We start from the raw sequence: 19,728 nt of genomic DNA, 5'->3' as shown, positions 1-19,728 counted from the left end.
TCCATTAACCCTTACGCTGTTTTTACTCGCAGCTTCATTCGGACGTGGACAAAGGCGATGGCAAAGTCAAGTACGTGCTCTCGGGGGAAGGAGCCACGTCCATCTTCACCATTGATGAGAACACGGGGGACATCCACGCCACCAAACGCCTCGACAGGGAAGCTCAGGCCTACTACACTCTGCAGGCCCAAGCTGTGGACCGGATCACCAATATTCCCGTGGAGCCCAAGTCCGAGTTTGTGGTCAAAGTGCAGGACATCAACGATAACGAGCCCAAGTTCCTGGACGGACCCTATTTGGCAGGAGTCCCTGAGATGTCTCCACTGGGTAAGTACTTACATTCTAAATATGTAACCACAATTTCGTCAGTCAGACCGGAAAATGAACTGTGACCCAAAGTGTTAAAGTGACTTAAAGAGATACGAGCAGCTATTTCTATTTTGACAAACTGAATGAAATCAATCTTAAAGTGCATATGACAGGTTTTCATGTTTATCTAATTATTATTTTATATGGTGGAGTAGTACTTGAGGTAAATAGGTGTCAGAGTTTTACACCACTCAAGTGTCATTCTGTGAAAAAAGTGGAAAAATTAAATTTGAAAAATACAGGAAGTAGAGGTATGTTCTAAATACCTCTATCTATGTCATCAATACACAACATTTTATCTAAAGGTGAGATAACAGTTATGGGATTACCTCTACACATGTCACTTCTCCTGCCCATGTCCAACCAGGAAGTAAAACTATAAATTTCACCAAAATTGTTGAAAATGGGAAAACTACAAAAGATAATCTTATGTTAAAGATGTTTTAATGAAAAAGTGTAGTCTCTGTCATATGCACGTTAAGATTTTTTGGTCAGTAATGGTGTTGGAACATAAACATTTAAAGTGCACTATGTCACTTTTCTGTCGAAGATCCGCCCACGCGCTTGTCTCCATAGAGATATTAGTATATTGAATAGAATGTTCCACAGTATGGCATTCAGTGTATCTGTCTTCACTGAGAAATGCAGGTAGTGATAACAAGTTGAGTCACAGTTCCAGTAAGAATGCATGTTTTCAAGGTATTTGAGTAATATAAACTTGCATTATCTATCTTGGTTTTATTTAATTACAGTCAGATTACATACTGTGGGACATTCCAAGAAGTAATAGTACCTCCAAAGACGAAGAAAAGTTACAAAGAGCACTTTTAAACTCAGTGGTACATCCTTCTACAGTGGCACCAGTATTTTTGCCAATGGGTGGAACCTGGAATCAACCTTTAACTTCATAACTTTGCCTGTCTCTCTTAAAACAGTGTTTGGTTCTTAAACTGTTACAGTCATTGTAATCTCCAACACATTATACACACTATACGTGATATACACATAAGCCACCATTTTTGTTCTGATGGATGTCTTGTTATCAGTGTAACACAGGGTTGTACATATCAAAGTCAAAATAGCGTGCAGTCCCGTGTAGAGTCCTTGTTGTAGACATTGTCCTTTTTGTAAGCTACACTGACTTAACTGCACATGCTTCGATGCTCTAGTGTCTCTCCCATCTTTTGGCTTGTGCCCCCTTTTTCTTTCACTTTCCGTTCCAACATCTGCATTTGATAATTTTCCACTCGGCTGAACTTGTCTCCTTGGGTGCTAGGGTCACGGGGGAACTTTGCGATATTCATTCAGAGTCCAGTGTACTCACTTAGTTCACTAATCACACTGGGGTTAATGTAACTTTTTAGACTTTAGTTCAGGTCCACCACTCACCACTCAAATTTTTGGACATTCAAGACTGCAGGGCAACCTTGACTTACTTCACCATCCTTTTAAAAGATTGAGAAGCAGACACAGAGTTTTGGTCTTCATTTGATTTCTGAAAATCTTTGAATATCTTTTGTCTTATAATGTGAGAGTTGTGCTGCTTTAATCTACTTAAAGGTCTTATATTATGCAAAAGTGACTCTTATGAGCTTTAAGCCATGTTAGAATGTTCATCAATAGGGTTGAGTAACCCTGTTTTATTATCAGTCTACATCTACAAAGCTCAAAATGCTCTGTTCCAGTTTGCAATGTCATGAAGAGGTGGTTTTCAAGTCAACAGCGACCCTTCACCTTTTTTTTAGTATACACCAGAAAATATTTTAATATGAGCCCTTTAAAAATGCAGAATGTAACTTTTTGGTGGAAGATTGGTCATTTGCTTGTCTCCAGGGAGAAGTTATTGCATTGCCCAGAAGTCTCTATCTCCATGGACATAGGGAAGTGACAACTTCAGGCCACAGGTCAGATCTGTGGAGAGGCGACCCTGCTCACAGTAACAATACATGTTTTTGATGGTATTTTTTGAGCACTAAAAACACTTGGAATAAGTGGAGACTGCGAGGCAACCTTGATTTATCTTGCTGTCCTTATAAAAGGTTGAATGACAGACACAGCTTGTTTGGTCTTCATTTGACGTCTGAAAAGCATTTAATATCTTTTGTCTTCTAATTTGACAGTTATTGTACCATGGCCTTGTAAAAATACCATAGAAGAAAGGTGATTCATAAAGTCCATTTTGAGACTGAAAGGCCTTCACTGAACAACATTAAAATGTAAATGTAAAAGACAAAATTTAAAAAATTTAGATTTTAGGTGGAGATTATTATTATTTATTTATTTATTTTTTTATATCGACACATGTGAAATGAAGGAGCTTATTTACAAATAAAATGTGATTTTCTTATTTCTCCATTATGGACGGCCCATGCATATCCCTGATTGGCTGTCACGGCCATTTGAAAACTGGGAGATTCATCAGTGACCAGACTCACATCTTCGTAAAGTATTGAAGAAGTGTGTATTGTGGATCCCAGGCCCTGTCAGTATGCCAAAATACTTTGATAAAATGTTTGGTACAGTTGCTGTCAAAAAGTGACTGTGGGGCATCTTGCATATTAGTCTAAAAGTTGCTCCATTTTTTGTTACTGTTGCAGACAATAAGGACATTGTAGTGCTTCTAATATTCATGTAATTGTGTCTGGGATTTGCCAGTAGTAGATAATTTGTCCTGGAGACACCAAAATGACAAATTATGAAGTGACCAGTTCAATTAATTTGACACAGTCATTCAGGGAACATTGGTGTGCCTTGGCAAACTGGTTGAAAATCAGGCAAGCAGGATAAGATTAGCCAAACACATTTGACATTTATCAAGTGTGACCACAATGGGATATTTTTATAACAAATCTTGCAATAAGATCAATGACTTTTACAACATATTAATGGCTTTATAATGTGCATCTAGTATCACAGCATAGGGATAGGCAATATTGTCAAACTCTTTATATTTTTGTAGATTATCTAAGAATATTATAATAATCCATCAAAAATGTGCAAAAAAAAAAAAGTAAATTGTACTTGACAATGTAAAAAAAAAAAAAAAAAATCATGTCGTGCCTTTCCAAAACGTTTAGGTGCATTGTAGTACTTTGATAATACCATAAACATCACCGATATTACAATAATTATAATACTTTTCAATCAATGATGTTATTGTACTATACTGTAAAAAATAATATATTATTATAATCTCAACAAACCCATCTCTTCTAACATCCACCTGAGTAACTTTTTAAAGAAATTGTACTTTTCAGAGTACTTTTTTTAGCAGCATACTGTTTTTGAGGTTTTGGTTCCTCTTTCCAGTGTGAGTGAGTCTAGTAGTGACAAAAGCTTTATGTGGACAATATGAAATGATTTGAACATTTGTATTTCTTGCACTTTCCTTCAGATATGTCAAATTGTCTCCTGTTTGTATCTGTCCTTTGAAAATACCACATTGTGTGCATTATTTGATGTTTTGTCCCAAATTGCATTAACTTCAAATTATAAATCAAATGTTACTCTACAAGTTACTCCCAAATACTTTTTTACTCTTACTCGTGTAATTTCTTGGACCACTACTTTTGTACTTCTACTTGAGTAATATTATTTGGAAGTAGCGTTACTCTTTTACTCTACATTTTGGTCACTCTACCCACCTCTGCCTACAACCAAAACTAGGTACTATGAACCTATAACATCAAATTATATAACATTGTGTAACATTACTAATATAAATTATTTCACTTAGTTCATTTATCTAAAAAACAATTCCTTTTGAGACTTGAACAAATCCTGGAGTCATCTTTAGAAAACAAGCTTTACTATCACTAAACAATTAACTCCCCATCTCTAGATAAGACAGCATTAAACCTGAAATTACAAGCAGCAGTCTTTTATCTGAACTTAGTGAGAACACTGCAGACTGACTTTTAATGTGGTCAAGGCTTCCTCTAAGGTTTCAAAGGGTTACACTCGGGCGGAGGAGAGACAGTGTCAGTATATGCAAATGAGCAGCAACAACAACCTGCGGCAGCTAGGGCAGACAGCAGACTCCATACTGATGAGACTGAAGCATGTGTGGTGTAATGTAAGAGTTTAAAAAGTACAAAGGTTTACGGAAATATTTCAATCAGGGTTAGTGTTTAATCAAATAAGTGCTCAATGATGTCTTAGTCGACCAAAACTTGTACTTTTGTACTTTTGTTTTGTCATGATACTAAAATTTGAAACTCAATTTCAATACTAAGGAATATATTTGATACTGATTCTGATGCCACGATGATAATAAAAAACACTTTCGTTCAGACAGTAGAATGTCATTTTCAACATTAGGCTGCAGGGCCAGTAGTCTAAGCAGGGACTCTGAGACTTCCCTCACCCTGGACACTCCAGCTCCTTCAGTGGGCACCCCAAGGAATCTGTAAGGGAGTGTCCAGTCACCCTGCAGAGGAAACTAATTTCAAACACTAGTATCCACAATCTTGTTCTTTGGGTCCTTACGCAAAGCCCATGACCATAGGTGTAGGTAGGAACATAGATTGACCAGTAAATTGAGAACTTTGCCTTTCGACCCAGATTTTTCTTTACCACAACTGTCTGTGACGACATCACTGCAGGCGCTGCACCGATCTACCTGTCAATCTTTCATTCCATCCCTCTCTCATTTGTGAACAAGACCCCAAGATACTTGAGGTAGGGACTCTCCACCCACATGGAGAGGGCAAGCCATCTTTTTCCAGTCAAGAACCATGGCCTCAGTTTTGGAGGAGCTCATTCTCATCCTAGCTGCTTCACACTCAGCTGCAAACTGCCCCAGCACATGTTGCAGGTGATGGATCGATGAAGCCATCAAGACAACATCATCTGCAAACAGCATAGATGAGGTCCTGTGATCCCCAAACTGCACTCCCTCTGGCCCCTGACTATCGGTCAGAATTTCCTTTCCAATAGACCTTACCGAGAAGGCTGAGGAGTGTGATTTTCCTGTAGCAGGTACACACCCTCCGGTCCCTTTCTTAAACACAGGGACCACCAACCCGGGCTGTGTCAGCCAAGACAGCCCCATAACATCCAGAGACTTAAGACACTCGGGACAGATTTCATTCAACCTTGGCACCTTGCCACTGAGGAGCTTGCCAACCATCTCAGTGACTTCAGCCCAGGTAATGGACAAGTTTGTCTCTGAGTCCTGAGCCTCTACTTCCTCCTCGGAAGATGTGACTGTGGGATTGAGGAGATCCTAAAAGTATTCCTTCCAAAAACATCCCCAGTTTAGGTCAGCAACTTTCCGCATTTTAAACAGTGTTGGTGAAGCACTGCTTTCCCCTCCTGAGGTGCCATGGCCTCTCTGATCTCCTCCTAACTCTTAGTCCTTCACCCTTTCATGGTTTAGTAGTCCATTATGTGAGGTGGTAATGCCCTGTAACAGCCTTTGATTGAAGCAGACTTTAGCGATCATAGTGATGTGAATGATCAGATCCTCTTGCTGCACCTCACAGAACTTGATTGAGACTAGACATTAAAAGAGCTCAGAGTTTTCAGAGAGAATGTAAAGTGTAGCATGTAATAGAGCGCTGTTCGGTATGTGCCCCACGGTCAGAGCATGAAAACAAAAAGGCCTCTGTTAGAAATGCTGCAGGAACCCTAACTTATTTTAGTCACCTAATCATTTTATTTAGACAATAAGGTTTTATATGGGGTTAGTGAGTGACTTGGTATTTTTTCACAGGTTTAATCCGTCCTTATATAAATACATTGTTTCTTAGTACTTTTTTCTGCACATATAGTTGTTTTTGCATGAACTGCTGTGCAGGTGTAGACTCGTGAGTGCAGTTTGGGTCAAATACGTTTGAGAGCTTTGGCCTTGCCCTTTTTTGGTCGACTAACTGGTGCGCAGAACATGTCTTTAATCGACCAAGAATTTCTTTAGTCAACTACGGGAAGTAATCTATCTAGAAGTAATTTTCAATCTGAAGATACTGCACTGAGAAATTTCAATAAAAGCTTGGTCTGTACACAATAGGAAAGTATTTATATACACATCTATTATGTGGAATAGAAATAGTGCCTGTAAGGTTCAGAAACTCTTTACTTCAAATGGAGTGCCTTGAAATTGTACACTCAGTGCAATTTGTGTTGTGTTGTTTGTTTCTTAGGTATAAGTATATGTTATATAGTGTATATTTTTACTTGAGGGCAAGTAAGTTCTTCTGCTGAATGATGGTAAACTAAATAGCCTATATTATTTAAGTGCTCAGGATCCCAAAAAAACATGATGCTAACTAATGACCACATGTAAATGTAAAATCTGTTTCTGAAACTTCAAACTTATCAAAGCATTTTGCAGAACCTTGCATTTTAAATATGCATTTAAAACTTCTGTGTTATGGATATTAGTTACTAATATACAGTTATTATATAGTTTTTGGCCAAGTGACTGTAGTACCTACCATTTTTTTCCCTTTGCTTCCTTGTTAGCCATTATTACTAAAATTAATGTTGAAAATAACACTACCAGTTAAAGTTTCTCATTCAGTGTTTTTCTTTGTGTGTACGACTTTCTACAGATACATAGTGAAAAAATTAAATACATGAATCATGATGTGTGGAATTACGTATCTAAGACAAAAAATTAAATAACTGTAACTCTTTTATATATTAAACTGAAATGCTCAAAGTTCATGATGAAGTTCTTACGGGTCTGATCTGTGGAGAGATGACCCTGCTCTCAGTTAATGTTTATCAAAGCATAACTGTACTTGAATAATGCCATACTGTGCAATATTCTCCACGTGTCTATTCTCTCTGTGTAGACAAATGGAATAGTTAGTTACAGTGCTTTTTAAAAAAGAACCTCAAAAAACAAAAACAAAAAAACTTTCATAAAACATAGTGTAACATATTAAATAACAGAAAATGAAAGGTTTCAGTGTTGTTTTGGTCATGGTGTCAGTAACTGTGAATAATCACTAAATTGTGGTGGGTTTTTTTCTCACAATAATTTGAACACTAAAATTTTATATTGCGACATCCCTACTCTCAAATTGCTATTTATTTATTTAACAGTGAAATCTTGTAAAAATCTGACAATCGGAGAGAGGAATAAATGTGACCATTTACCAAGAACAGATCTGCATAGGTTTTAATACAACTATGAAAAATAATATATTAGACATAGATCAGTTTATTTGACTTCATATTTAGCGTTTCAGCTGAGCATTAAGAGATCACTGAGGATTCCCCTTTCTATTGCTTCATGATATTCTAAACTGACTGACTTCATATTATAATGTGCTGTGTTTTCATTTACATATTTACCTTCACATATGCGTTATCAGACCCGCAGGCTCTGCACTGTCCATGAATGATGCACATTTAAAACAGCTTCACATCTGAATCAGGTTCCTAACACCACGGGCGCTCTATTTATTTGCAGTGTCCTTCATTATTATTGGTACCCTTGACAAATAAGCACAAGAAGGCGGTATTGTTTGGGTGTTATGCTGATTAGAAATAATAACTTTAAAATGACATTTGTACAAGTTAGCTTTGGTATTGCAGAAAGTATATTGAACAAGTCATGTCACAGAGGACAAATTACCTTAACATTAAAAAGGGGGTATTATACAAAGTCAGCTTTTTGGAGCATTCTGCCATCATGCTGGAAGAGGTTTTATCTGTCATACATATGCCTAAGTAATTGTGCTTGTTTTCTCCAGGACACTATTCGAACCCTCCTTACTGTCCAATGCTCAGCCCACAAGCCTCCGTCATCCATGCTCGCACACCAATAAATATACAAAAGAATACACTACAACTTCACAAACTTGATGCAATGTGCAGTAGTTTCATTAGCGGGATGCACACTGATTGTGTTGTGATAGCGCTGTGGAGGGGGAGTGACTTAGCATGGAGAGAAAAGGGAGAGGGGACTCAGAGTGTAAAAAAAAAAATAAAAAATCAGGGAATATGGAATTTTCAATACAATAAAATGAAACATTGTGATCTAAATATGTTATGTGTTTACAAGTTATACCCTGCAGAAGTGTGAAATGTATTTATATAAAATGTCAGCAGGGGTGAATGAACTACATCTGCTTGCGTGTTGTGGAATAATTCAAGTAAACGAAGCAAAATGCTTTGGTTGAAATTTCAGCAATGATCCAAACAAGTCTGGTGAAGGAATATGGACTTTAAAAACATGGAGGAGCATCATTTGGGGCCAGAAAGTATAAAAAGAAACCCCACAAACTACAACAAACTCACCCCACAGTTTGTGAAAATCGTGGGCATTTACTCAGCAGTTGGCAGCAGAGCTCATGTTAACTGGGCTAACCATGTGCTAAATGTGTGCATGTGTTTCACTGCAATCATTATGGGTGCTTTCCAGAGCTGGGATTATCGACTCCCATCAGGCTTTCCTGGGGGGACTTCCCAAACTGCCACAAGGCATGCTGGGAGCTGTGGTCTAATCACAAGTGTGCTGTGGCTCCAGGGACATAGACACAAAATAGGGTGACACTGAACCTACCGGGAAGGTAAAGATATTTACCAAAATATAATGTATATAGAGAAATATCATTGTATTCGTATTTATTATTAGCACAAGAGTGAGAACCATTAACTACCATTACCATTAACTGGCCAAATGCTAGTGGATGGGTTTTATGGGTAATGCATGAACACATTCCAGTTACTACAATTAGATTCTGGTGAAAACACTAGGGTTGTCAAAAGTATTGAAAATCAGATACTAAGCGATGCTAAAACTAGGATTGAACCTAGATACTTTGAGCAGTTTTCTAAAAAAAAAAAGTCACATTCAAATATGAACCTCAACAGTGACCTCCTGCTCAGGCTCTGGAAGTAAATTTTTCATTCATTTTTCCAATAGACCTTTTGAAAATTTCAAATATTAAGAGTTCAAAGACATGCAGAGGCACCAGCTACATGGGTAACTAATATCCATAACATGGTCGTTTTAAGTCCAAAAAGCACATTAAAAATGAAAGATTCAGCAAAATGCTTTATTAACTTGGCCTTTTTTAAAGTTTCAGGAAAAGATTTGATATAAAATTATAGGTCTTGTGTCTGTGGGAAAAATGAAAGACAAATTTACTTCCAGCACCATGGGGCAGGCAGTCAACGTTTTTATTATCATCATTGTATTGATATGGGTAAAGAGTATAAAATGTATTCCTTAGTATCAAAATCCAGTTTGAAATTTTAGAAACGTGACAACACTAAAAAACACATATTGCGTAATTGCATTTAGTAAATTGCAGCAAGCACCTTCTTGCGTAGGGTCAAAACGCCAGCAGAGGGCGTACAACTGCATCTGCCGACACACTGACAAGAGAAATACCAAGACAAAGTTTCAGCTGTAATGCAAAAATAACTAGATGCGTCTGAACCTCTGTTAGCTCCTGTTAGCCTCTTTTCATGTTCTAACCCTGCCGGTATAAGATCGGGCTCGGGCACTATCCTGAGGCTGATTTCATTAGCAGCCTCCATGGCCCTGCAGCTCCAGCACAGGAAGAATTGTTTCTCCCATAGAGCGAAATGTCGGTTTTCTGAAATCAAACTCCTCGTGTTTGGCTGACAATACGCCTATTCTTCAAAGTGGTCAGATTTTGTAGGGGTTTTTCATGTAGGAATGAAGGTTTTCTGTCTTCCTTCAACAGAAACTCAACTTAGTGCTCAGCCAAAAATGAGGAAGTAATACTAATTATGCAAAATAAACTTTTTTTATGCTTTTAACCATGTTATACTGTTGTCCTCTCACCAAAAACATACCTGGAGTTGTTCATTCATGCTTATTTCATGATCCATCAGTATAAATTTGTCTTCCATGACCACTAAAAAATGCACTGTCACTGGCCATTTAGCCCCGTAGATACAGCTCCAAACTTCTGCTCAGTTTTAAGCCCAAAAACCATCACCGGACTTGTCCTACTGTCAAATTGTGTTCGCAATGAATGCATGGATCTATTAGCATAGCATTCATAGGGGATTTGTTTCCTTTCCCATTTTTCATTCCCATTGCTGACAGCAGGGGGAACTCGGCAGAGGGAACTCTAAATGCCTCAATGGAAGACGTTTTTAAACTATATTTACCAAATACAGATTAGTTTATTTGAAAGGGGACAGTGCAATTTAATAAAACACATGATTAAGCAGGAGTAAAAAAAGACAAAATTAGCCTTGATGTTGGCGTAATCCCTCAATCGTCAAGGTATGATCCATAGTCAAAGAAAAATGTTGTTTACAGTTTCAGTTAGTGTAGCTCATTTGATGTAGCAACAAACTGAAACTGTAAACAATAGTTGTGTTAGTTTCAGTGTAGTTAGCTCCTCTCTTCAGAAGGATATAAGGCAATATCCACCAGCAATCTGACCAGAACTGGAGAATCGTCTTGGATGAGCAGCAGAATGTCTTCACTCCTACAACGTTTTGTCCAGTTGACAGATTTGAATTTTTCTTTTACTATCTGGCCCTGATGTTAGAGGAGCAATAAATTATAGAAAGATTATAGAAAGACTGAGATTATTTTAAGGTAGATGTGAAATACTTACCCCAAGGTAACCAAAAGTATGTTTAACAGAGAATTAAAGCCACACGAAAGCATAAAATGTGTTCTTTAATAAGTTTTATATTGGTAGTACACGCCATTGAGCCAGCAGCCATCTTGAATCCATTTTCCAGGTTTTATTACTTGTCTTGTTTCTAACCTTTATGTAGATTAGGAGTGATCTGACTGGTTCTCTGGAAAAACTGGATCAAGAACATACTGGCACCACTATGTTTACGTATAGTGACTGTTGGAATTATATTTATGTTATTGCCATCAGACTGTATTCAGCAATGACAGATTTTTGACACAAACTACATTATTTGTCCTCTAGCCTCCTCCTCAAAAAGGTGGAATAATTCGGATAGCGCTACATCATTGTCTTAAAAGGGCTCATAGTATCATAACAGAAATCATTCGTAATGGGTCCATGAGATTGAATTTCATCTCGGAAATAATGGAAGCTTAGGCATTACGGGCACTATATCCATCCATCTAATATTCATAGAGCTCTAATTCATATGCACGGCCAATTTAGGCAAAGATTGAGCTAAATGAAAAGTGAGGTCTGGTGACACAGTAAGAATATTTTATATAAAGATAAACGTATATGCTTCATTTTCTACCATATATGGTATTAAATTGTAAATTGGCCCATGTCTCCCCAGGGATGTTAGCCAATTCTTCCAAGGCAAATTCTTCAAATTGCTTGGTTCTGATGGACCTCAAACCACATTCATTATCTTCATCTTGGACCATCTTGATTTTCACAATAAAGAAGTTGAAACAAAATATATAGTGTTAAAATATAGTAATTTTAAAATACAAATTGACAAATACAAATAAGTTGTAGAAATGCTCATTTGTTTCCAAAGGGGTTACCACAAGGTTGCTATGTCCCCTATAATGTTTGTTGTTGTGTCGCAGGGTAAGACACTTTAACTCCCACTTTAATCACAGCAATGAGAGTGTTATATTATCTTGATTTTCACATAAAATGAATGAATGAATAAATGAATAAATAAGACAAAATATACAGTGTTAAAATGTATGAATATCAAATTTTCAGCAATAATTTAAAAATACAAAATTTGTAGCCTCCATGATGGCTGGCTTTCCTCCAAATCATTGTTATTGTGTCTCTGGGTAAGACACTTCAAAACACTTTTATCAAATCACACTTACCATTATTAACAAGAATGTGCCTGGTTTGGAGGGGAAGGGCATCTGGTGCAAATATTGAGCTAATAAGTTACTGGCACTAAAAGGTTTTGTTTAAGCAATTGTTGAACATAGTAAGAGGAGTGCAAAAATACTGTATATAAGTATATTCAACTTTATTGTTAATTTATTAGTTTTATTTTTTTTATTCTTCCTCAAATCATACTGGAAAAAACATAGATAAGTAAGATATTTACCAAAGTGAAGAAAATGATTTGCATACTATTTGCATGTGGCTCATACGGTTCAGAGCTCATCCAATCTCCTACAATAACCTCGCAGACAAAATACAGATGGACATTTGCCAGGATTTCACAAAACCTTCAAGACTTCATTCTAAATTGATGAGCTGTTTTCAGTAAAAGCATTGCCTTTTCAGCGTTGAATTATTTTGTATTTTTAATTCATATTGCATTTGCTTCTATTTCCTATTTCCAAGTGTTGTTATTCTACAATTGGAAGCACCTTTAGACAAAAAATGATGTATAAGCGCTCTCATTTAGTAAGATTGCGGTAAAAACTGTGTATATTTTGGTGCTTCGTTTATCTGAAGAGGAAATCATAAAGAATTATACTAAAAGATATAACAGAACAGACTGGAGAGTTGTGTCCAAACGTATGCTGCTGTTTTATATTTAAAGCAATGATCTTATGGTGATAACTTAGGATGAGTTTTAAAGTTTAAAAGCATAGCGTCAACAACACTTAACTAGAAAACAATAATTAAACAGCATTTTTGGTTCAACTGATTCTAAAAACAAATATATTAAGTGGCAATATGTTTGATGCAGTTAAAAGTTGTTTTCGTGTGCAGTGTGGCGGAGAGTGCCCCATTTTGTCCTTACACCAAATATATGCACCGATTTCACCGTACTGAAGTTTCGTAATGGAGGGCCAATGTATTTTGCAGTTAAAATATGATGCTTTGCTGTACTAGTTGCAGTTTCTTTTCATTTTCACATTTTATTGACACGGTATTACTAACACAATTTGCCACTAGATTTTTTTCACCCTCTGTGCATGGAAAAACACGCTCATTAAAGGTGGAAGGAGAGGCAGGCCCGCTAGCAGTATTTTTTATTTATTTTATTTTTTATTTTTTTCCCCCAATAACAACTTGAAATTGAATAAAAGCAAAATGCAAATGTTTAATGCCTTACTGTAGAACTTTTCCAGACAAAGCAATAACCAAATATCGTCATGGATACAGGCAGGTGGTTGAATCCCCACCAGAAAAGTTACATAGTCAACCGTTAACATTTGCATTTCAACGACATTTGTGGTTTACCAAAAATGAATGGCTTTGACGCATTACTTCAAAGAGGTTCCTTTTTCGTCTTCCAATATTATTATTTACAAAGAAAAGTGCCATTATTTATATGCAGCCTGCGTGCTTTTTACGAGGATCATCGCTTAACCACAAGAACGCCCAATGCACAACCTCCCTGGCAGCAGATACATCTAATGCCATAGAGATGGAAATTAGCCAGATTCCATTGCACCTTCTAAGTCAAAACCGTCATTTATTTCGTGCGTAGATTGGTTTCAAAGAGGGGGCTTTACCACACCGATCTGTGTAGGATTACCGTCCCATAGCCGATGGGGGGGTAGACTGAGGGGACTATAGTGTTGGTGTTGGAGCTACCATACGACCAGGATTAGCGCTTCTCGCCTGGCGTCCGTGCTACGATAAGACGTGTTGATCAGGCACAGCGGGTCTTGTTTTCACGGAACAACAGTCAGGGTCACCATGAACGTATTTATCCTGAGCTGGTCTCAGAGGCATACATCAGCTCTGCATACGTCTGATGCATGAAGGTGAAGTGCAGGAGATATTTCTTTGCAGAGCGCTTGCGAGTTCTTAATAATGTGATATAGAATTGTATGAGGATAAAATGAAGCTAAATTGTGAAGGTTGTTCTTTCTATTTTTGTGAAAAGTGGGTTTGAGTCAAGTAAAATGAAAAAAAAAATGCAAGCAAAGTTATCCAGTGGCAAAAGCTGATAAAGTACAGACAACCACATGTGATACAGCAGTTAATTGTAATTTTAACAGTTTAACTATGTGTTAAATTTCACAGCGACTTATTATGCTAAATTGCCTTTATGCGTTTTTAACAATGGCACAATATGATACTTCATGTCAAGTCATGCAGGGTCATTTACTCACATTTTTAAACTAACATTCATTCACAGCTAAAGTCCCTTTATGATGAACAGGATTTAGGATATAGGATTGACCTCATGTCTTCAATTATTGGTCAAAATTTGGTTAGTCTGAATCTGTTTAGGACACATGAGTATCCTTCATTTAAGGTTTAACGCTACGTGTTATATTGTATCTATTTGAGTGGCTGGAGGTACTGAGGATTAGATTAGTTAAGGTTTTCCTTCTAGACATGCATGAAACATAAAGCAAAGTTGTTTGTCCAATCAAAAGTTAGCAACAATGAACAAACTATGATTTCCTAATTAATTACTACATAATTCTGTAATCAAACAGCAGCAAACTCTCAGCAGCTAATCCCAACTTTGAATAACGCACCGACTTTGCACTTTGTAAATACACGCTCAAAGGGAGTGTCAATGCGGCAAAGCCTGGGACGGGTCTAGCACCTCTTGTCCTCAATAATTCTTTATAGATGCCTTTAAATCATTAGCGATCACCGCGCTGAGCTGCTGATGAATGGCTTCAATTTAGGAGAAATCATGAATTTAATTAATTACAGTAATTAGAGGCTGGGCTCGTCTGAACACAGGGAGACCTCATGGCCTGCGGATCTGGAAGGGGTTTTGTCTTAATCACAACGCCATGTCAAATAAAATAAAGAAATAAGAAAGCCGGAGGACGCTTGTAGGGGTGAGAATCCTTGGAACAGTGATATTGCGGTATGAGGCCAAAGGAGCAGACTGAGAGGCCCCTATACAAGTGTCCACAGTGTAATGTCATCCAAGGCCAGGGCACATAGATTTACTACTGTCTCCAGCTTCTGTCACTGTGTCACTAATTCACCAGGGGCCAGTCCAGTGATGCATACTTCATGTTAAGGTTCAGGGTGAAGAGACTGGAACACTACAAGTATGCTGTACATGTGCCGCAATAGGGCTTTTTTCATGTTATCTGTGTAACTTTTCTGACAGATTCCGCCAACGTCTTGTCTCCGTAAAGTTGTTGCAGACCTAGAATGTTCCAGGGTATGGCATTAAACGTATCTATCTCCACGGAAATTAGAATGTGACGCAACCAGGTCGAGTTACATGCCACATTGTTTTTGAGCAATAAAATGTGTAACTGAGTAAATGCAGGATAGATAAGTTTAATGCCATACTGCTGAACATTCTACAAAATACATAGAAATATCTCCATGGAGACAAAAGTCAGTGTTTGAAACTTGTTGTGATCAAGAGAAAGAGACAGAGAAGCTGCAGTTCACAATCTTTCTGCTGTGTCACAAAAAACAAAAAAAAAAAACAAAAATGTGATGAATGGCTTAAATACGTTCCAATTAACATGTTTAATTCAAGTTAAAGGTGCACTGTGTAACTTTTCTTGTGTAGATTGAGGTGATAGGCCTGGATTGTTCCATAGTATGGCATTAAACTTGCAGTTGAAACCAGAAGATTGCATACACTATAGAAAAAGACACATACACTTTTTTCCCCTCACTGTCAAATCAAACTAAACATTTTCTGTTTTAGGCCAATTTGGATTATCAAAATTTGCTAAAGTACTAAATAATGAGAGAAGGGTTTTTAGACAGTTTTTCATTATTTTCTTCAAAGTCAAAAGTTTCCTTTTTTTTGTTTTTTTGTTTTTTTGTTCCATTGCCTTTAAACGTATGTGCCTTTTAATATAATGTATGTAAACTTCTGGTTTCAACTGTATTTATATCTATGTAAGCAAGCAGGTGACATCACTAGGCTTTAGTACAGGTCAGATCTGTGGAGAGGGAACCCATTCACAGTAAGAATATATGTTTTAGTAGTATTTATTTTTATTTAGTAGTTGAACTAAACCTAGATATGTTTGATGAAACTCCAGGCAAAGTAACAACATCTCCATAGACACAAGCAGGTAATAGACCCCCCCCCCCCCACCAGAAAATATTACATAGTACACCTTTAAGTTTTCCCAGGTTGAATTATAAATGTTAGTTATTAACATTGCATTAGCATACAGAGAGTACAGATTCAGCTTACTGCACAGTACGAGTATTTCAGTATCACACATTATAATGTCACTGAACTAAATTTCCAAAGGCAGGATAAAATATTCGGTCTAAATGATGACAAAGACTACATCCAAACAGGATAAAACCCGCGGCTCACGACATACATCTTATTTCCTCACACCGCCATTCGTCAATTTGACTGCGACACCTTCCATACAGACAAATACGCCGCAGATGCCACCACCCAACCTCCGGCGGACCTTTAGAACCTCCTTATAAAACACGGATATGTTTACTCATTTTTCATTGCCAGTAATTCCTTTTCACAAATAAATTGAACTCCCGGGCAATAATCCCTGCTTATCTGTAACAGCGGGGGAGCAGGTGCGAAGACGTTCGAATACAATCAAAGTAATCATTTGGAATACTTACAAAAGCCAGGCAAATAGTACTTTTAACTTCGGGGTACTGATTTCTTAGTGGTTGTATGGCGTTAAGTGATTCCAACAAGTGTGGTTGTGATTGCGGGGGTCCAGTTTTGATTTGAGGAAACAGCGAGGGTCTCATGAAAACTTAATGATCATTGGATTGTGTTGGTGAAATACAGAGCTAGCTAACAATGAAATTGAACAATACAAAAACCTCCTAGTGTGTTTTTGTAGGTTTTGTTGACAGGAAATACACGATACAGTTGGAATTTATGAGTATTGTTTGAATATAATGCAATGTTCCAGTGCGCAAATTGTGGCCCAAGGGTGAAATGTGGTCTCCAATTTTTTTGTTTTGTTCTCCATTTCATGTTTCACCGGATGTATACACTAGGGATGTCAAGATGAATCAGTTATAATCGTGACAGTTGTATCAGTAAAAAGTTTGGACATGCTTTCAATTATGTTTCTTCTTTTTCTGCAAGATTCTTTACACTGTAGATGTTCACTGAATGCATCAAAACTATGAATGAATCAATATGTGGAATGTAGTAAACAAAAACTCAATTTAAAATGACTCCAAACTTGTTTTAGATCTTTTTTTTTTTTAACAGCCACGCTTTGCTTTGATTGCTGCTTTATACTTTTGGCATTTCTTGACTCTGGCAAGGCACAGCTCTAGAGTGAAAACCATTTCAGGAGACTTCATCAAGAAGATCATTGAGAGAAGGCCAAGGATCTGCAGTGCTGTCGACAAAGCAAAGAGTGGCTACTTTCAGGATTTTAAATATATATTGTTGACTTATTTAACTTTAGTAGTGTAGTAGCAGTAGTGCATACTCCAAAACGCTAATACATAGATAGACAATGGTGATCTCTTACATATTTCAGTCAAAGAAAATTTGGATTTGACTGAATTTTGGTGTCAATAATTTTGAATAATTATAAAATTGCAATGTGTATTTTCAGAATAATTGTAACATTAAAATTTCATATTATGACATTTTTGGTTTGGACACCCGTAATGTGTTGACATATTGGATTACTCAGGTGCGCTTCTCTCAGTCTTGTTGTAAACGTACTTTCAAGTTGTCGTACAAATTTACAAGAAAATATTCATTACACAAATTACAGTTAGGGTCAGATATCAGGAAGACTTTATTGTGCTCATTTGACCATGTGTCCTCTACATTTGACCCATCCATCAGTGCCACTGGGGCCAACCTATCAGGAGCAGTGGACAACGAGATTGTAGTGTTCATGGACCTATTTCCACATCTTAAACCAGGACCAGGATTACTCAGGAGTACGTAGCTGGAGGACTAGCCTGATGTACATGTTTTAGGTTGATGGCAGATGGAGAAAACTCTACACAGTCCTCTCTTGCTGTGAGGTGAGAGTGAGGTTACAATGTCTTTACTTGGTAGAAACTTTGGACATGCAGTTAGGACATTCTCAGTAGGCTTCTTCTGGTTAAGGCTTGGCATTGCACTCTGACTTCACAGCATTCTAGTCTGGTTATGGTTTAAAATGTAGTCGTTTTTTAATGGTTTGATTGCATATTTGGTGAGCCGGTTTATGTGTACTATCTAGTAACTACTGGGCCTATTCACATGAAACAAACTGGTACATAGTTCAACATCTTCTATCATCTTCTAACAAAAGTGAATTTAAGTTTTCAAAGTAGCTTCAGAAAGTGATGTACGTATTCAACCCGACTGATGTGACTGTTACGTGCTGAAAGGTTTTCAAGCCATAAAAATGAATAAGTTTGCAAGTTTCTGGAGCCAGTCTCGAACAAATAATGGTAAGATTAAACATTTGTGTATTATAAATTTGGATATTTCTTTCAAATACAGTGAAGCTCCTCACCTTTATTGAGGGTCAAATAAGTTTTATATAATCCAAATCAACACATTCCACACCATATCACCCATTTGCAAGTATACTTGTAATTAGAGCTACTAACTCCACATGTAAAATTAAAGCTGGATGTGTGAGTTATAACACTTTGGTGGTTTCTTGTCAAAAATAAAATCCACATTTGCACCAGTCCTGAATGTGTTATTAGTGGGGTTTTAATGAGCGTTTCAAAAATATTTTTCCATCTGTCGAAACTTATTTGAAGTAAATGATGTACGCATGGTTTTGTTGAAGTGTGAACAGTGTGCTCCCGTTCCCCTTTTAACAAATCATATTGTCAACTTTATATTAACTGTCACAAGCTCAAATACATAGCAAAACAATCAGTGCAATCAATATGATGTTTCCACAGTTCCCTGCATAGTTGTTTCTTTCTGAATTATCCAAACAACATTAATGCTTAATCATTTTTGAATTACCATAACATAGAATAAGTTCCACCCTGGTACAATCCTGACTTAGCCAACTGAGTCTGTTTGAAATAAAAGCTGTCCCGTTGTCCTCTTGGTCTAAATTTGTCCTGGAGTAGCTGCATTATTTTATGACACATCTCTAATACTTTTAAACTACCTCTGTGCATCAGCGCTGTTGTTACTGTGGGTGAAGCACTTGCTCAAAACAATTGCGTATAAGTGTGTGGAGTGGATTTCAGAAAGTATTTTGAGATCCAGATCAGTCCTTTTGGCTTTAATCAGACCAGTGGCCTGTTATTTAGCAGATTGGACTGTTATTCTATCAAGAATATGAGGCCCTGACTGATATGCGGGACCCCAGCTGTCTCGAAAGGGACAAATAAAAACCGGCCAAATAGCTGCCCAAATCAGGACGGTTGGCAACCCTAGTGACAGAACACAGTTCCAGACCATATGTCCTTATAAAGTATTGTAAAAATGTGTATAGCCTGTTTACAGTGCAGTCTAAGCTTTTGCAAATGTTTTCAGTTGGGTTATAAACTGCAAATTGAACTGACATTGTAAAAACGTACATATATTACAAGGTCACATTCCTCCAAACAGTAGTATTACATTATAGCGTGTTTGCATTGTGTGTTTGATTGT

At 37.2% G+C, this 19,728-nt stretch overlaps 1 protein-coding gene across 1 annotated transcript in view; it reads left to right on the top strand.

Annotated features, from left to right (window-relative positions):
• Positions 1 to 19,728, top strand: part of cdh7a (cadherin 7a) — a 213,835-nt gene that overhangs the window by 83,441 nt on the left and 110,666 nt on the right. The window contains exon 2 of the mRNA XM_055230084.1: positions 33 to 327. Coding sequence (XP_055086059.1) covers positions 33 to 327 — 295 coding nt within the window. The remainder of the gene's footprint in view (positions 1 to 32; positions 328 to 19,728) is intronic.

Source organism: Periophthalmus magnuspinnatus, chromosome 20 (genome assembly GCF_009829125.3).
Source record: "Periophthalmus magnuspinnatus isolate fPerMag1 chromosome 20, fPerMag1.2.pri, whole genome shotgun sequence".
Classification (NCBI taxonomy): Eukaryota; Metazoa; Chordata; class Actinopteri; order Gobiiformes; family Gobiidae; genus Periophthalmus; species Periophthalmus magnuspinnatus.
This window is presented reverse-complemented; position numbering and strand designations above follow the sequence as displayed.